The 20,274-nt window shown below is 37.7% G+C and overlaps 1 protein-coding gene across 1 annotated transcript; it reads right to left on the reverse strand.

Moving 5' to 3' along the window:
* Positions 1-5,387: 5,387 nt before the first annotated feature.
* On the reverse strand, positions 5,388-19,956 carry LOC100373477 (uncharacterized). The gene is made up of 24 exons (XM_085504612.1): positions 19,719-19,956; positions 19,037-19,282; positions 18,598-18,837; positions 18,100-18,342; positions 17,497-17,597; positions 16,960-17,109; positions 15,936-16,041; positions 15,494-15,619; positions 15,290-15,356; positions 15,024-15,129; positions 14,584-14,687; positions 13,584-13,719; positions 12,940-13,043; positions 12,587-12,693; positions 11,996-12,145; positions 10,895-10,961; positions 10,621-10,687; positions 10,280-10,365; positions 9,853-9,979; positions 8,927-8,968; positions 8,724-8,816; positions 8,507-8,621; positions 7,688-7,761; positions 5,388-6,246 (listed from the first exon to the last, which is right to left on the reverse strand). Exons 1-24 carry the CDS (start codon positions 19,903-19,905, stop codon positions 6,124-6,126), a joined length of 2,967 nt encoding a protein of 988 aa, XP_085360738.1. The 5' UTR covers positions 19,906-19,956; the 3' UTR covers positions 5,388-6,123.
* Positions 19,957-20,274: the final 318 nt, after the last annotated feature.

Here is a 20,274-nt window from a genome sequence, read left to right on the forward strand (position 1 = left end):
CAAGAGAAAATGATCAAAAAATTTTAAGATATTTTTTTTCATTCAAGGGGTTTCACTTTCATTTTGATTGAGTGACTTGAGTAAAGAATGACTGAGTTAGGATTGCGAGTTGAGCATTTATTGGTCTGTACTTTTTAGTTAGTTGCTGCGTTAAGTGAAAAAAAATGTTGTATGACTGTTCTTTCTGGACTTATGCTTAAAATAGTTTTTAATCATGCGATTTATTTTCCTTTATCGATAACATTTCTGATTAGAATAATTGTTGAAAAAAAAAGTATATTTTACTACTCATGAAGCAGTGCGTGTGGAGAAGAAGAAAATAACAATAGTTTGATCTATTATAGGACCATTCCAGCTTTATTTCTGAGTTTATCCCTTGATTTGTGGAAATAATGCAACTATATCTACAGTGTACATGCATTGTAAGGGATAGGAATACAAGATGATTAATCTTCCTTTTCTCCCTATTTGTTGTTGCAGTCTTTATAAATGTAATTGGCACACTGAATGATTGAATTAGTACAGAGGTGATTGGTACAGAGATTTCCATACACCGCACTGTACTGTGTAATCATTATGTAATCATACTTAGATGTACTTGCCAATCGTTTTACTTCAATTTAAATTTTTCTCGATTTCAAGACTTCAATACTATTCATTTTCAGTCTATACAATTGTCTACTATTCTAACGAAAGGAATGAAGTCTATTATCTATTTTTGGTAGCAGAACTTGTTACTCTAGAAAATAATTCTATACAATGGAATCTAGTTAAAAATTTCTTTTTTGAGAATTATTTGGGTGATGCTTTATGCGTTTCCCCTTCAAATTAGTAGAATGTCAAGTCTGCTTGTGGATTGTAATGAGATTGAATTACTTATAAAATGATATCCATGTAGAATTGAATTTACATGTCAGTTGCTTTATAACAATTTATTTTTCTTCAGCAGTTCACATTCATTTGTCATCATTTCTATTTCTGGTGCTATTTTCATTGGTTTTGGATTTATTTTGTTTTTCTTTGCATTGTAATTGATACAAATACAATTGCTTTTCTGATAAACTGATTCTCCCACCCAACACTGTACATTAGCATTGTAGGTAGAGCGGTATTATGCTTTACTATCATGCTGGGACTTATTGCCAAGTTGAACATTTTAAATGTTTTTAATGGGTTCTGCATTTTTAATTGCAATCTGATTTACCTATGAGTGATTTAAAATCAGTCCGATAAAGTTTATTGTAGGTAAAGGTTCTGATTGTCTTTAATTACGGTTGCTGATATACGTTGTCTCCAACTTCCCAAGGACTATAACAAAAAACTTACATTTGTCAAGCAGTTAGAGCGTTCCGATGGAGAATTGCAACTGCTGATTGGTGGCTGATCTTGCCAGACTTTAGCAGAATTTTCATACTTGTTCGCTTACAGAGGAGATGTGTAACAGCAACCTGAACTAAATCAGGGCACTCTTACCTCAATATTTCGTTGTACGAGTTGAAAAAAGTAAAATACAAATGAATATTCTTGTATTGTAAACCCCCCTCAAAATGACTACAGTTTCTTGTTAGGCTGTCAGAAAAGGTCTTTCTATTGAAAGATTCTCTTGACCAAAACTTAAAACTGTCTCATGATTTAGTGAAAATCTCTATTTTGGGAAAAAAGTGGCTTGTTGATCTAATAAAATGCCTAATTAACCAAGACTTAACTCCAACTCTAACATTTCTTACCATTGTATTCATATTCGCTCCTCACTTTTTTCTTTTAAACCCCCAAGCAACTGATTTTTTGTTGATGCAGCATTTACATCGGTTAGATCAAATTAATTTTAAATTCATCTGTAGTTTATAGATGTAAGATTGAGTTGATTTTTCTGTGAGGTGTATTTCAGTTCTTGTGAGCCAGTAATTTGAGAAGCAGAGTGAAATGTATTCTCATGATTTTACCTGTATTTTATTGTTCACCTTGAAAAGAAATGTTTCCATGGCCTTTTTCTCAATTATGCTGTCTTGTGAGTGTTTGTGTATCCACACAGTCGTCTCTTGTACTGCGCCCTCGGACAGCCAAATCTAATTTGCCTTCACATGCTTGTTTTTTGTTGTAGAAACAATGAATAAAATTGTGCAAGCCAAAAATAAAAGTTGTCTCTTGGTATTTCTTTGTAACGTGTTGTACTGGATGAAGTAGCCGTTGATCTTGAATAAATGTGACTGAAAACATCAAAATTTATATCGTAAGAATAGCCAATAAAAGTAATTATTACCTTGAGTGGATTACATTGGGGAGGTGTAATATACATACTGCTGATAGTCTTCTTAACTGCAGAATTGTTGAATACGGAACAGGGTTGAAAGTGTCGCATAACTATTCCCATAGTAAAATGACAAGTCTTATGGTAATAAATCTAATTTCAAGTAAAAAATAACCCATATCATTGCTAAAGATTTTGGTGAGGTCCTAAGGTCCTCTTGCGAAGGATAGGGAAAAAATTAAGATTTCGTGATAAACTAAACTTGTGTGATTTTTTTTGGCCGAAAAGTAATTTAAGCTAGTCTGGTGGTTGATTTCTGATCGTTTGGGATCGAACACAGGACAATATTTGTTTACAAGAAGTTTATTAAAATTTTAGTAGTTACCAAATTTAAATGATCACAAACGCAAGAACCTCAACCAGAATGAAGGAATCAAGTTCAAACAAGGAAACTCTCTGGAAGCGGCGTCAAAGAATGACCATAATCGCCACGAGAAAAAATGACTGTTTACCTAAACGAGTACGAGTAGAAGACGTCACTTAACGTTTATGAGAATACTTGTCATAATTGAAAAACTGAGTGCTATGATTGGTCGAACTACTGTATGCAGTTGTAAACCTTCAATATAACCACAGCTCCAAAACAAAATATGACAATCAAAAGACTATTTGTGTTTTTTTATATAAAGCCGGGAAAAATAAGATTATATGCATATAAGCTTTATTATGTGCATTTGGCACACCTTTTAAAATACCAAACACCAATATAGATTGAGCAATACCATTGTGGTATATACATTTCGTATATAAATTGTGTTATACAGACTCTGCATTCAGTGTTTGTGATATATATTAGATGCAAACAGTACTTTCTAGCCAAGATCGCATAATTTATAACTGAAAATTACAAACATTTTTAAAATCACTACATCGCTGCATGCGACCTGTCATCCCCAAATATTATGTGATGTAGGGTTATTATATGTACATGGCCGCGCTGAGAATTGAAATAAGGATAACGGAGCTGGAACTTGTCTTGAGCTTAATCTTGTCTTGAGCTTAATCTTGTTTCATTGTTTAATGAACCCACTTCCAGTTCGAAACCCATTGTTGAAAAGAAAACATGTACATGCGACTGACGAACAAATAACAGCAGGTAATAATGAGAAAGTTCATGAAGTAGATGGTATAACAAGTGATGTGACAAGAGAAGTTATCGCGCAGTACTTTGCAGATGAAGATGAATATAGAAAACCAAATATATTTGAGAAAACAAGGTCATACAAACTGAAGTCGAAACAAAACAAGAAACATCGATTTTTTACCCTGACATACAGGATTACATTGAACACACTTCCTCTTGCACTGCATCTCGTCGGAACAATTCAAACAGTAGTAACACAGTAGTGCTACAATAGTGATGACATTGGTACATGTAGTAGAATTCAGTTGGTGAGCATTATATGCTCCCGGTACAATATGCGTTGATTACAGCGGTGATAACATAGAAAATGTTGATTACAGCATAAAAACAGTAAAAAACTAATCTTAAAATTTAAAGCAAGTAATTTTAATGGAAAATATGATATTACACGCAGAAAGGTAATAGACACTCCCAATGCAGCTTTACTCAATGCAATTTGTTGAGACAAGGATAATCTGTCGAGGACATGATGGAATTTAAGGGAATTTCAGACAACTCCCATAACCTAAAAGCACAAAGTAACCCAGGAATTGAACGCTGGCTTAAATAAAATCTATTAGCAACGTATTTGTGAATGTGATTTTCTAGTGATCAGAGAAAATCACGCATAATATTGTGTGTTACGGGTGGATGGGGGGTGGGGGGTGGTACAATGTTCGCAAAGACCTACGTGGGTACGTGGCTGCATGTGCCTGATATCAAGTGTAAGAATACACTGACCAAGTTAATGATATACTAATCAAGGTGTATCCGGTAGGACGTAAGCTAAGTGCTAGTAACAAGACTGTATTCGGAGCACGGCAACTCAAATAGGGATTAATGTTCTTTTAGCTTTTGGGGTACACTACTAAGTACACTGTATAAATCAATGGTTGCAAGATGTAGCCCGTCAGAGAAAATGCATTAGATATGAGGTTGTGAAATTAATTACAGCTAAGGCGATCTTGTCTGTTTTCAGGGTGTAGATGCACGATGGCGCCACTCAACTTCTAATCCGAGACCACAGTGTTCTACACGATGAACTGTAAATTGAACAGATATATTTGATTCTGTATTGAAAAACTACGCCACGCTGATTATAAGGGGTCAACACAATACACAGGGGTGGATATGCTCGAATCAATATGCATTGCTGGAGAAATTTTGAATATTCTCCTGATTGAGACTTCTTTTCATATTTATAGTACATATCACAGTCACTCTCCCAGTAGAGTGACTGTGTACGGATGAGCACTAACATTACTGTACTACAGGCGAAAGATATACCAGTAAAAAATACAGTTCGAAAGCTTACACAACATTTCTACAAATAAAAAAAAACTCAAGGATTTGACAATTTATATGATGAACAGGCTGTAGGGAGAGCAGAAAATCAAACAGGTGATCCAGCCGGCGCTGCTCAGACGGGTAGACGGGTACCTAGAAAAAGTGATGATGGAACAGAACCCTGTAAGTTCTAACATACGGAGATGTTTTTATGCAGAAATTCACTAGTACTAGACCTAATAATTAGTGGTACAGCCACAAAGACATGGCAATATAACTGGAGATTGAAGAATCAGATCAGCAAGTGGTGATCCGTTAAAATGATTGAACTGTACAAGTTAATCTTACACACAGATCAGCTGCAGTTGTAGCTAAGTATGCTTCGTAACCTATTCAAATAAGACCACTTAAAACACATCATATCTGCAGTGCTGCCTCATTTTCTGTTACACATAATACATCTCTGACATCCCTGTGTATTCATGTGTAACGCACACGTCTAGGCTTGTCGAAATAAACAAACTAGGAATGGATTTCTGCACTGTTTACCAGAGCTCCGTCCTAACACTTACAGGCAAACAAACAGGCTTTGTCGCTAGAGGGCGCAACATATAGGAAAGAAATCACGAATGCTCGAACAAATTCGAGCAACTTCTATTGACGCATGAGTTATATACTATATTATTTATTTTATAATAACAGCAGTGGCATATACAGTAAAGAAGTTTTAAAAGTGATTCGCTTCTGTGCTACGCAAAATGTTAAATAAAGGTCTTTCAATTAAAATCATCATATGTGACTGTAGGCCGGTGTCGTTCAATTGAGTGTGAATAGTGCACACATATATCATATATCATGTATAAATATTATATATTATACATGTCAATAACACTTAGTACGTACTTGCAGTGACTATTTCAATATCATATATACAAACTAGCAGTTAGGATTTAGTGGACGGATCCCACACAACGTGTACAATTTATGTATTTTAATGTTGGTCTCTTATTATATTTCAATATATTTGTTGTTACTCCTAGCAACTGAGGCCCCGCATACACTTGGCTGCAATGGTTATATTCATATTGTGCGTATTTTCATTCGGAGCGAGCGACCCATGCAGCCTACGTAAATATCACACAAAACGCTCACGTGTGTCATACACAGAGTTGATCGTGTTAAAATTGTTAATGGAGTTGTCACGAGTGCGTCACATGGGCAACCGTTGAGGGCAATCTTCTTATACGACTAATAGTCGACTCCATACGATAATATGCCATATTCATCGTCACGGTAGCACACTAATCCAACTGTGACTGTAGCACAGTCGACGTAGATTTGGAGACTGACTTGCACAATTACTGCTACTCCACAGCAGTGCTTCCGGATACGTCATTTTTCCTTGCTATGTATCAATGACAGTGTTACGAAGCTTAGGAGTCAAAGAAATGGTTTCACATTGATCTATTCCGCTGTCGTGGTTGTAGTCCGGGGTATTCAGTGATAATAATGATTGGTCATCACAGACCTGGGAAAAACGAAACACACAGAAAAGCAATCATAGATTAGTATCTGTATTACAATCTGGTACAATGAAAAAAAACAATAACTGTTATGAACGAAACTGCGTCTAGTTGCCTTCCTACTGGAGACGTCGATGAATTAACCCGTCACGGTGCCCAGTTACATACTTCAAAATTCATATTTTCACCGCAATACATTCATAATTTTAAAACAAGTTAAAATCTACTACAACAAAGTTTCCCTGCAAGATCATAACCACATATTTGCTTGATTACTAACAGTTATCCCAAGAGTGTACGAGTGGTGTAGTAACTGTCCCGGGGGATTGTACTACTAGTATATAAGCATAGCATCTGTATCCCAAGACCCACAACTCTTTCGAAAAGGCCAAAATGCGAAAATGTATACACCCCTGACGCACAATTTAGCGAAAATGTATACTCAATACAGATTCGTCACCGAATGCAGATCCGTAGAAGTATGATGAATTTGTTTTTGCGTATCTGTTGACCCACTTAATTAGTTGATTACGAGTGAATTGCTGTGTTATGTCTGGCATCGTTTAGGCCATGTGAGGTTCTGAACAGAACTTAGCTCAGTGATTTGGAACTAATTACGAGATAACCGTCGCTATTCGGACTACTATTTCTGACAGTTGGTATTCGTAGTTATTAATGTAGTGAACGATTAATCAAAAGATATGACGTATTCAGTACTTAGTATGATTGGCTTTATGATTGAAGGTTACGCCCTAGAGTCTTTTTACTGCTTTGTAATTGGTTAATATTTTGAAAATGAATAAAGAGAGTTTTGAGTTGGTCTTGGCGAGTACAGCACGATAGACGCTGTCTAGTCCAGTCTAAAGTCCAGTCTTGGACAGAGACTTGGGTCAGCCTTGCGATAGTCTTGGGGATTTTTCCTCAGGGCGCTGTGTCTTATAGAGTGCTCGACTGATCGACTAAGACGAAAGTTGAAACGTATTTCGTTGTGTGTGTCTTATTTGACTCTAAGGTTTAAGTGACTTTCCCGATTCCGTACCTCAAGAGGACGCGATATAGAGACGAGACGAGATTCCCCCCTGACACGTGTGGAGAACCCCAGAGAGAGAATTTTCCCCGTGATAGAAGTACCCCATAGCATCATTCTTATGGGAATCACGTCTTGCGACATGACCGCACAAATCCCAACGCCGTTGTAACGAGCATTACGATGAATCAAAAGAAGTTACAGTAACTTCTTTTGATTCATCGCGCAGCTTGATCAAATCAGTGATTAGAGCAAAATACGGATACGACTACAATAAAGCATGAGCATTGATTTTGTGAATAAATATATATGATTTAAAAACGGTGGGTTTCATCCCGTTATGTGTTACGTCGTATGCCCACCTGTACAAAAACGGGAGTGAAACTGGTAGAGAATTTACCCGCACTATTTTCACTCACTTTGTCGAAAGACTCTCTGCTGACACTGTTTGTATCATCGTGCGAGTTTCCTCCTGGCCTTCGCATGTCTTTCACTAAAAAGTACAATAATATAAACACAAACATTGATTAATGGGCGTGGTAGGAGATACCTCATTAAATTATGCAGGAAATAATATATACCGCAAAATTATCAATGTCGTAGTCATCGTCTTATATGAAATTATCAAATCATTGGCCTGTATGAATAATTTGTTTTTCCACTTCGTAAATTCAACAAGCTGTAAGGAAGTTACGCAACAGCTAATAGTGAGCTTTTCTAAAAGTCGCGCCCTCTAGCGCCGAAACTCTTCTATGACGTCAATGGTGAAAGGAAGCTTGTGCGTAGCGTCGATATATTCTAAAATGACGAACGACTACAGGACGCCATAGAAGCTCTTTGTCACTAGATGTCACGACGCCCAAGAAAAGTGTTCAATATGTTCTTATATTAAAGCGCGGTAGTCGTCGCGCTGCGCATGTTCGACATTTGTGTTGAGATAAACATTGATTTTCCCACAATCCAATGCGCTCTTCAAATGGAAATCACAAGTATGAGGTTTGACCTGAGCGCGACTTGCACTGATTACCGCCGGTGACTCCTTCAATACCTTCCAATCACATGAAAATTACTTAATTAAAGCTTGGACACGTGTCAGTTCGTACTCGTTGATCTGCGCAAGAGTCAAAGTCGCCATCTTTGTTTATATGAGATCCATATATCTCGCACATGCGCAGCGCGTCGACCACCGCGCTTTAATATATGTTACAACATGGCGTCTACTACTAGTATATAATTACCGCTCCCGTCTTTGCTAGAACAGGTGTCTAACTCGGTCATAGTTTTTTTCTTGTCGGGTTTTTCTTGAACCACATCTGAACTAGACTTATTTCGCGTTGAAATAATTGATAGTGGCTGAAATAAAAACAAACAAACAATTGATTAGGTCAAGATTACGTAACATAACAATTTTACAACTTCAACGTCTACGCGATAAGGTGGTTTATAAGTAGTTACCGAGTTATAAAAAACAGCGCCTCCAGTGGTACTTTTTAGATCTCCACGGGCGATGGCTCTTTTCTCTCGGGCACGACGAATAGCCGCTCTAACCTGAAAATAAAAATATTACCGTGTCACGATTAACTCGGTAGAAAATAAACAATATTTTAAAATGTCATTCACGAGATTATGGTTTTTTTCTTATGTATTTATTACTTTACCTCGCCATTCAAGAGGCACTGGAATAAACATATGAAGAAGCCCTGTGAAGAAATATAAGTAAAAAAAATAATAATCAATATGAAATACACATAAAACGGAATGGAACTGGCAATTGCAATAACATACAATTTTAATTTGATCACGTTTTCTACATATCGTATTTACCTAAACTGCAAGTTATACTTAGAAAACTGAGAACCATGGAATTTAAAAAAAAATACATCGAATTTAAAAGTCGTCAATTTTAACACCCTACTTTCAGACTACGTAACGTTTTACCACCAAATCTGCGGGTGTAACGAAATCAAATTGTGTCTGTTCTGTCCGCCTCCTTCTGATCAGTCTATTTGACAATGGTGTGATGGGAGCTCGTGCTTCTGTCACTTTCAGATTCTGATATACATGTCTTTTTCGCGAGCATGTCTTTTTCGCGAATTTAGCGAGAGAACTGATTCGTTAATTCAAGATGTCGCTAATGACTTTATTATCAATTCAAAATGGCCGCCAAACAAATAAATCAAAAATGACAAGAGGGATTCGCTAAATCGACATTTCGCTATTACGTCATTTTACCACAATTCGCTAAAATTTCATGCCGCTTTTTCAACATGTTTTACAGTATGTAATTAAATGTACTACTAATATTGCATTAAAGAGCATTAACGGAATTTTAGTGGAAAAATAATAATAAAAAAATGATGCACAACATAACAGCGCCAAAGTCAACTTACACTGAATGAAAGCAATGTAATTTTTTTAATTTTTTTTCCTAAAAATTGACCTAAACCTGTAGCATACATGAAGTTATGTACATTTGTAAAGTTACATTGAAGAAAAATACACAAGATAGGCAAAATGTTTCATCGCCTTAAATGAAGGGAATGTTTAACGTACAGCGAGGTATAAGCTTGAACACTTTTCTCACCTGTAGTGAATTAAATATGGCGAAGAGATATTGAAATACAATGAGGTCACCGTTAATGGAAAGCAACCCAAATATCCACGTTAAACCAAGAAGCGGCAACAGTACTAGTGCACCTTTTATTCCAGCTCTGAAATATCAAAAATAAAAATAAGCATAACATAAACACGCTTCACATGTTTCCACAATGGATATTAAGGCGGGAGGGTCGTCACCTTCGCACGTGCGGAAATTGAGTCCCAAGCGACGATAACACACGCTAATAACACAAAGGCCATCTGACGCATGCGCAGGTGACGACTCCCCGCTTTAATGGCACCACCATCTAAAGTTCGCACGTGGTATCTGAAACTTCCTCTAGTTTAACTATCTCTAACAAAGTGTAATTTTTCAAAACAACAAATTAAAGAATATTTACACATAAACTCACTTTATATGGTCGAATTCCCTTTCTTTATTTACAGAAGCTGACATAACAATGATTCGTAATACCATAGCTAGAATAATGAGGTTAACCTGAAAAATATAGTGAATATCATAACTAATTTATAACAGTTCTCGTAAGAAAAAAATGTCAAAAAAGGAGCATAGCATGGTAATTATACTAAATTTGTAATTAATTCTATGTTACTTTTACTGTGTACTATTATACAAAATAGTAAACGTCCCATTATTGACAGTAAAACGTATACGTACTAGACGGAACTGGCAAACCACCACAAAATAGAAAGTTTAGAAACAAGCTTGAGGCCCATCCTATTCCAAACTTACTAAAATAATTACAGCCGCAGGTCCAGCAAACGCCCATACCATGTTTCCCTCAATGGTTAACCAACAACTACAAGAAAAGTTTAGACAATTAAAATATAATTAAAATAAAGTGTCGTGCATACTGCGCCCTCTGGCGACAGATATATACTAATAACTTCATCCTCCGCTGAGAGCTGGATATCGAAAGCCACGACAATGACAATTACTGTAGCATCACAAAGCATATTAACCCGAATATAGTATACTACAAACCAAGTGACAAAAACGACGTTACCTTGTTTCGGAACCGTAGCCGTCCCAGTTGATAGCAGCGGATATCGCGACCATGATGACAGGCACACCTGGAAAGGAAACAACAAATACATCATCTTAATGCATTACCAATCTGTCTCATGGACATCAACAATTAAAGATCGAGAATAAACAGATCACAGTTAAGTGTGTTAGTACGAGTTTTGAAGAAGTTATAATTACAATAGAAGGTTATTACGAGAATACCTCAAAGTATGCACGAAGACAATAGTACAGCTGGAGTTTCGACCGATGCGCAGTGGAGATCGATGCGAGGCGTACTGTCCGAGTACATACTTTGAGGTATTCTCGTAATAACTTATTATTATACATCTTTTTCTTCCAAAAAGTTTTGAACAGAATCCGGTCAAACCGCGATGGCGGCCATTTTTTTTTATTATTATTAAAGGATGCTTACGCGCGAAATCATTCCATATTTGAAATTCGCATTTTCTTATATGGTAGGATGGAAATACCCCGTAAAATACCGCAAAATTACGGCTCGCTGTAACTTATGGCGTTACGGTGACAGATGTATAATAATAATTATTATTATATTATACAATTTTTATTTCCGAGATTGAGTTCTCTCTTAACCCCGCATTTCAAGGTCACCAGAATTAATACTAGAAACATTGAACTTGTATATTATAACTTTTTTTGAAAACTGGGATTGATAGACTTCATCTAGCTTTTTGTAACGCACACCAACAATGACGTTATTCAAATAATTAACAACCCGGAATTAAATAGATACTTCAATAACTTACAAACAAATATTTTCAAAGTATGTATTATGTTATCCATAATATGTTTTATTTAACATGTTACCATCGCGATAATGACCGTGGGTGCATATCGTAAATAAGAAATCAACGACAAGATATTAGTTAAGATGTTCAGATTTTATGTGGATGTTTATCTAAAATGATATTCCCGGATGAATCCAGGGCAAACTTTGGCAAGCCCTACTTCAGCGTTGTCATTTGTTTGTCAATCAATGGTTCCTTTCTTGAAATGAAGAGAATCGATTTTCTGTACGTACGGATGAAAATAAAACTTAATTCGTACAGAAGATACTCACCCCACCCTATTGCACAATAATATTTCAGTTTATCTTCCCAGTTGCCGAATACTTGCACCACTTTACTGTAAAGGTGAATGCCCTCTACCAGCATCCAGCAAAACACCGCCATAAACACGTAGTGGAGTAGCACCGCTACCGTTTTACATACTCCCTGTGAGAAAAAAATTGGTCGAGTCGTTTATTTTGTTTGATAAGCTATATAGTAGATAATACTTGGTTAATCGACGGTGTAGGGTGGAACGCCTGTCTGTTAACATTAAATACGAACGCTTGCAAGACGATCGTTCCGCTTTATAATACAGTGACGCGCACATTCGTCTTGAATTGAAATATTCATCATAAAAATACGGAAATTAATTAAAATTACACGATAATTAAAATCTAACGAACGTGTGCCGTCAAATAATAATAGTACTGCTAAATAACTATCGTCGTGTTTCCGACCGTCGTCTATAAAGTCGGACTCATGCGTTATAAATCGTTACGTCGCGTCGTTGTCACGTGACAACGAATCGACCATTCGGTTATAAGTTGAGTTGAAAGTTCATTTAACCATAATGGTAGCGTTCACAATATGTTCGGACACACTCACCGTGTTGCTCGTTGCTGTGATGCCAGACATAAAGAGTATCTGTGCTACCAGAAGTGCAAATACTAAGTTTTTATGAATTGAAATCCGGTCCGACTTCAGGGAGCTGTAATAGATCAATGTAAACAACCCACTGTAATGTATTGCGTCTATAAACAATGCAGACGCCCGCGTCATACTCGCGCACGCTCAAAGAAATACCGCTAATCAGGACTGTTAATGGCAGAGCATTGTACAAGTCTGTTAAAAACATAGGGCTCAAAACGCATTTTCTTCGTGTCAAAACTCTCATTATGTGTTTTTAAATCACGATTAATTGTCGAGGTGCAAACTAGATTTTTATGGTACTTACGCAAAACACATGAGAACAGACAACGTAATAGCCAAAGCAGCCAGCGATATGGCGCACCCAATGTAAGTTATCACTGTCAGTGCTAGCTCGTGCTCTTCGCTTATCTGAGAAAAATGTAAATTAGCGAGATTTAAACATAACAAACACGTGACGTTGCAAGCAAGATAGAATCATACACATTCCCCTTTATGTTGTTGTAACTGTCATGGTGTGTACATTTAAGCTAACTTGCATTACAGTGTTCACTCAACCAAAGCTCCAATTATAACATATTAGCAAAGTAGCATCATACATCACTTTAATAATTTCCTTTGAGGTTTGTCGCAGTTATTTATAATAATTTTTTGCTAGGGGCTGAAGGCAGAAATAATAACTTTTCCCATCATGCTACCCTGTTGTGATTGATCGTTAACTCGTAAATTTAAACGCACGACTGGGATTAGGTTACTCTCATTCCTTAGATGATTTGGGGGGTCACGAAACAGCCAGGATCCGTTAATTCACTCACTATCCATCACAAATTTGTGTATGTTATTTTCGCCGTTGTCTTGTACACTGTAATTCCGTTAGTAGGAGCCAACAATTTGTGTTGACGGCAGCTGTGTCAAATCATGATCATGTCTAAGTAACCCTAATATAATCACCTCGATTTCCGTCACTTGCATAAGGATGGCGAAGCTCGTTGTGTGGTTACATGCACACCAAGTATAGTTAAGAAGCGTGTTAGTAACCTGGCAACCATACTCGGACCAGTATCCTTCTTGTAATTGGCTGTTACCTCTGGGAAAAGACGGTACATACAAAAAGTTGGTATTATAACGAAATGTACCCAATATAATCCGTGATTTAAATCAATTAATCAAAAACGAACTACGAAAGAAGCGTGCACGTCATTAGGCCTTTGGACACGTAGAGCCGCCGAAGTCTTGTTGAGAACGAGACTTGTTTTTGCCCCTGTCGCCTGTCGTCATCGCTACCATTGTTCCAAATGCCATGGTTACAAATCTTTGGCGAACAGTGACCGTGATGACGAGAGAGAATGATATACTATTTAAAGGACAAGCAAAAACCAGTCTGATTGCTCTGTCGCCCTCAACGTGTATCGTATTCAAACGATAAACTTATTTATGGATGTCATTTGCGTGTAAGATCTACATGTCGACATTAAGCGGGAGTTCGGGAGGCAGCAATTTCAACGTAGTCAGTCATATGTGACAAACTGTGATCACATTTTCTAGATATGCAATAGGCCGTGGTCATCGTGTTGTGCCATGTTGGATATGGGCCCCATGCGAAGTGTACAAAGCATCTTAAAAAAACACCGTTGCCTTTCGTGGTGCGATATTCTCGTTTTCACCGATACCGACAATTCATACATTTAAAGCGCGGGGGGGGGGGTGCGTCAGATGATCATAGCGTGTCATTGGTTACAAACAAGCGGCTACCCATGAGCCTTTGCGGTTTTAGTGTGTGTTATTATCGTCGCTTGGAACTCAATTCCCGCGCATGCACAGGTGACGACCCTCCCGCTTTATAGGAATACCATACAACACCTATTCTACCATTACCATGCATAACATCATTTACACTGCAAACATTATGAAAAGTGAAGGTGGTTTTATTTCAAACTCGCAAAGTGATTACCTCTGTCCTTCATTCCAGAATACGCACGTCGGGGTAACATTCCTGTGCCTCTCGTTATCGTCAAGTGAGCCGTCTTCATCAACTTCGTGTCCATCATGATGGTTCTGAAAAACACACACAATACAATGGACCCTTAGTTCACGTGACAGTGTATTGTGATTAAAAAAATAGTAATTGCGTGTTTCATGAAAATGCATGCTCATTTTGTATTTTTATTTATAATACATCTTACAATAAAGATTTATTCGGATTATTAAAAATCCTCTGAAACAGTGTTCTACCGTGAATGGCGCACTTCACCGGTACCCCCCCCCCCAAAAAAAAAACCTCGACGCGCACGATAACGGGAAGCAAACTATCATAACGGAACTGTGCAATTTACGTTTGCCCTAGTGACGACTATGACGTCATAACACAGTACATTACATTAAATTTGGTACCTGGAGCGTTGATAATCCAATGTTTACTGGAAGTGACATGCTTTGATTAGATACGAGGACGGAGAATGATAACACATGACTACTTGGTCGTCTGGTTGGATTATTTCTGTAATATCAATAGTGGTAACAATAACTAATGGTTAATAAGGGACTTGTGATCGTCATCGAGATAAAACTGATAAACAAGACCATCTCAGGTCACATGGCGGTGTTATAGTCCTTCCTGGCAAATGAAATGAAGCAAATTGATTTCAAAATCGGTTTACCTTTCCGTGAATAGAGAACCGTCTCTGAATACGAGTAAAACTGTTTTTATCAGAGCGCCCTCAATATCTGGAAATATATCAAATATAACAGTATAAGTAACTGGTCAATAGAGGGCGGTTTACTCGATTACACACCGTGACCGCTAATTAATACACAAATTCCATTATCTGAAACTAAAAATATAATGGTTTCTTAGGATTTACCTAGATTCACTGCAATCTCAGCGTCACGGTCAACTTGTATGAAATCACGCGAAGAACTATCGTCTGCTGGAACGGCGAATACGTGACCGGCAAGACTCGATCCATTTATTCTGTCGATATAGCACACTGCAAAGAGAAACAAGACAATACTACTGGCGCCCTCAAACGGTCAATGATTTGACCAGTTTCACGGCGTATATTCGATATGCAGGCTGTGTAGTCGACACTTTATATCCAGATTAACCTCCCTGCTAATGCCGTTGGAAAAATGATGTATAATGTCAATGACACGTTGCCGGATACATCAAAACAAGAACGACACGTATCATGTACGTCACAAGCCAGTCGCGTCACGCACAGTTGTTTTCCCCGGCGAAACAAGCGAAACTACAATTCCAAAGAAAGAAAAAACGTCCAGAACAATTATTGATTCACCCCTTACCTAGTCGTGTCAGGTATATGTGTGTAGGGAATTCATCGGCGACCTTTGCATACGTAATTGCCATATGCTCACATGCTGTCATTACTGTAGTGGGTCCATGGGAAATCTGAAAATTATACAAAATAATTATTTGTTTTAACCAAGGCCTAACGTGGCACCAAATGATATGAATGCATATCGCCATGAGCCAAGGCAGGCGGAGAATTACCGTAAAACGTTCCAACCTTGCAACGCACGGGGACACGATTAAGTATGGTGAGCTCAGAAGCAATACACGTCACTAACATGCCGGCTTTGTTGTTGCCATATAAGTATAACTACGTTGCATAGCTATGATTAATCGCTTTAGCAAAACCATTATACTTTCCGAGTGCCATACGGAAAGTCCCACTGTTCATTTTCAAACACGCGTATAATGAAAATATATGTCCTTCCGCGCTTGTTCTGATGAGTCGATTAATCGTACTTGCAATCACTTCGAGATCATCCAATAAATCAATTCTGCGGTCAAACGAGTAACAAACAATAGTGCAAATAATATACCTCGGAAACTTCCCGCCACTGGTTTTTTTTGGATACATCCAGAATATTGTTGCATATATTCAGATAATGCTAAAGAACAAAACAAAGATGAATGCGGGTTGAGTAAAATTGGAATTATACATTATATTACGGATGAGTCATGATTGTTGCGGGAGTCCGTTCAATTTTAGACACGTCATCAGAGTCGTTTACCATTTCCTCTCTGATTTTTTTTTATACAAGTACACATCCCCGTGATGTTAAATTTAATTAATGTTATATGTAACTATAACTATATGCAAATCAGAAACAACAACTAGAAATTCCTCTTCGTTTCGACAATAAACAACGATTATAAATATATGTCACATGACATGAAATTTACAGCCAAAAATACGAACAAAATTGGCAAAACAGGCTGCTCAAGCCGCGTCAATTAATCCTAAAAAGCGGACGCGGCCGCAACTTGAACAGCTACAATGACGTAATTGTTAGTACGTACTGTAAAATATGTCTCGTTCGCGACGTCCAGTGAAGAGGCGTTGTTTTCGAGCATCCACCGTGATATCAATAACAACGAGTTGCTCGTCAATTCCGAGTCATCCACGCTAGACATTCGTTCGACTTCTTCAATTGTTAATGACGTATCACACTGAAAAATAGGAAGACAAACCCCACTGATTATATCACTCGTGTATATTTACTTAAATTTGGGAACGTTAAACGCAATGAGGAAATGCATATTAACTGAATACGGCTTTTGAAAATAAATCATCTCCTTTACCCACTTGACCATTATCATGAACACCAGTCACGTCCTTGTAAATGTGTAATATGGCAACATCTAACGAGAAACAGTTGTTTCCAACGCACTATCGCGTTTCGATTTCATTCTCCCAATTACTACTGTTTTTAACGAGTGAACCATAAAATAAACGAACAAAGAACAATCCAAACCATTTGGTATCTAGTAACTCGGCATGTTTTTAAATATTATTCCATTTTCCAGTTGTTTATAAAGCTCGAGAGTTATCCTTACCATATCACCTGTAATGCACAGTACAGGAAATAGCGTCGACGTCGGTTGAGTGTTGTCAGATGCATTATCCGCAATGACTTCGGTAGTCGTCATTAAAGAATCTTTCAAGAAATGATATTAATAATAAAAATAACCAGAATATATTACGGTATATCACGGTCTTTCTAAACATAGTGTTTATTTTACATACAATTGTGAATATTTATAACAATTTTTAATATGACGCATTATTTTTTTTAATTAACTATACTTCGTTGTAAATCGCACGTGTTTGTCACGCGTGACACGAGTCTTTTATGGTTGTGCAGTCAATCCGTAAAAGCTACTAAGATTATAACACAGGTCACTTATATATATATATATTATTTCGTTTTTATGCGTCTATATATTTCTGCATTTAAATATAATGCCGGAAATACGGCGCTTACCTAGAATTGTCCAACACAGACATTGTGGTATGTATTTAAGGAAACCGCCTCTCATTTGCGCATCGGGGGTTAAGAACACCGGGCAACGTAAAACTCCGGAATTTGGAATCGAGCAGCATGTTTACTTAGTAACGCAGACCATAAAACGCAACTGTTGATTTTATTAGCAGCTTACCTTCTACCGTGACAACGAAATTACATTTCGCGAAATTCGAGGAAGCGTCTGTAAATGTATAGGTTACTGTTGTCATGCCAACTGGAAATGCGTCACCCGGGATGTTGGTTCTCTCCACGGTGACTGGAATACCGGAGTTGTCAGTAGCGGATGGCTCTGACCAAGTCACGGCGATGGTTTTACTGGAGGAAGTCGCCTCTGTGATATCATCAGGACAATTTGTCACTGTTGGAGGTCCGATATCTAGATGTAAAAACAGTACAGTTGTTTCATGTATACTGTGTGAGAGTTCTCTTGAAAAGTAGACATATGGTATTAAATGAATCGATTAGTATTTATGAATCTTATTAAATTTTGTTGTTGAAACGAGATTAGAAGTCACAGAACAGGAAAGTGAATGAATGGCTTTGATTATAATCTAATCCTCGCAATTTTTTGCAGTTCGATGTATATTCAATATAATCTCAAAAAAAAAAAAAAAAAAACTGATGAGATTACCATCCACAGTGACGGTGAAACTGCAAGCTATCGTGTTCCCTGATCCATCCGAAAAAATATACTCTACATTTGTCACGCCTAGTGGGCAATCGTACGGTGGGTCGTGATTCGACGTGATGGCTGGAACTTCGCCAGAGTTGTCGGTAGCTGTAGGTACCGTCCAGCTCACCTCTATTGACGAGTCTCCGGTTTGTCCAACGATGTCAGAAGGACAATACGTTATCTTCGGCCTCTGGAGATCTGATAACAAATACAAAAAAGGGGAAAAAGTAAGAGTATATTTATAGTTATTTGAGCTTGCATTCCATCAAATTTATCAGCGATACAAACACATGCAAATCACGATGAAATAATTCCCTGCTTCCCACTTTAAACTATTGCCACATTGCAGCTATTTCATTGAAAACAAAAACCACGACAAGAAAACGTTACTCTGTACCTATAACCGTGATTTGAAAAGCACAGGATGCGGTGTTATCGGAGGGATCCGTGAAATTGTAATACACTGTCGTAGTGCCGATAGGGAACCATCCTGACGGGGTAGCGTAGTTGGTCGATTCGGTCAATACGGCTAAGGAGTTATCGGTGGCTGTTGGCGGACTCCAGGACACAAACGCCGTTGATGCATCAGTCACTAGCGGCGGTTCAATATTGTCCGGACAAGCAACGAATGGCACCTCGATATCTGGTAAAAAGCAAAAAAATGAGCAGAGACAAATATTTGTATCTGATTAGAGATCGCCTGTTACATCTGTGATGTTTTAATACATTGCCACAGATGATGGAAAATAATTTGAAAGCGGTGTTAATTAGTTGACAAGTTAAATTAAAACGCGTTTGATACATAATGTACTGAAACACAAAATGAATGTAATTGAATGTAAAATAACGTAACGTACCATAGTGTAACCTAATAGAAATGCTTGTTCCAAAAACTGCTGCATCACTCAGAATTAGAATTAACGTTTCGTTAAATCGTAACAGTGTGGGTAATGGCTATTTTTATTTGCGGGAACATTGGAAACACTATATAAATTCAGCAAACTGTAGCGTGCGATTTGGGGAATGCACATTTCTTTGAACCATATACATCTACGAGAGAGGATTATAGAGAAGCTCACCTGTAACCGTGACGACGAACGTGCATAGTGCGGTGTTTGACGACGCGTCCGTCGCAGTATACGTGACGGTGGTTACGCCAATCGGAAACAGTGACCCAGAACTCCAATCAGCGGTTAAAGATGGGGTAACTCCAGAGTCATCCGTCGCCGTCGGCTCACTCCAACTAACAACTCCCGTGTTCATCATGATATCGGTGTTTGCGTACACGTCTGGAGGACAATTCGTAATGACGGGCTCGGTTGTATCGAGTGAAACTGCGGAAGAAACAAACGCAAACAGTCCAAAAACGAGGAAGATGTAATTTTCGGCTAGAAACATGATAACAATCACAAATGGAGAATACATTTTCTAAGTGAATGTGTAATTATTCGTCAGACGAACACGTAAATCCAAGCAAGTCCGTATGTATTGTTCAGCTCTTTTTCATGAAGTGTTAATCGACTTGCGTTTAACAAGCGTACTGTAGCAGACTTCATGGCCACGTCCCCAACAATTACACTGCGAAGGCTTTACAGTTTCTATTTAGCATTTTAGGGGCGTTCTTACTATGACAGC

This window comes from Saccoglossus kowalevskii, chromosome 10 (assembly GCF_978046115.1).
Source record: "Saccoglossus kowalevskii chromosome 10, keSacKowa6.1, whole genome shotgun sequence".
NCBI lineage: Eukaryota > Metazoa > Hemichordata > Enteropneusta > Harrimaniidae > Saccoglossus > Saccoglossus kowalevskii.

Bases quoted from the DNA above. Each gene is read 5' to 3' on its own strand.
- LOC100373477 (XM_085504612.1), bottom strand. From the start codon at position 19,905: ATGATGAACACGGGAGTTGTTAGTTGGAGTGAGCCGACGGCGACGGAT. The intron at 15,130-15,289 runs GTAAACCGATTT...TTGATATTACAG, and splicing joins GGTTCTCTATTCACGGAAAG to AAATAATCCAACCAGACGAC. The intron at 7,762-8,506 runs GTAATTATATAC...TGTACTTTTTAG, and splicing joins TTCTAGCAAAGACGGGAGCG to TGAAAGACATGCGAAGGCCA.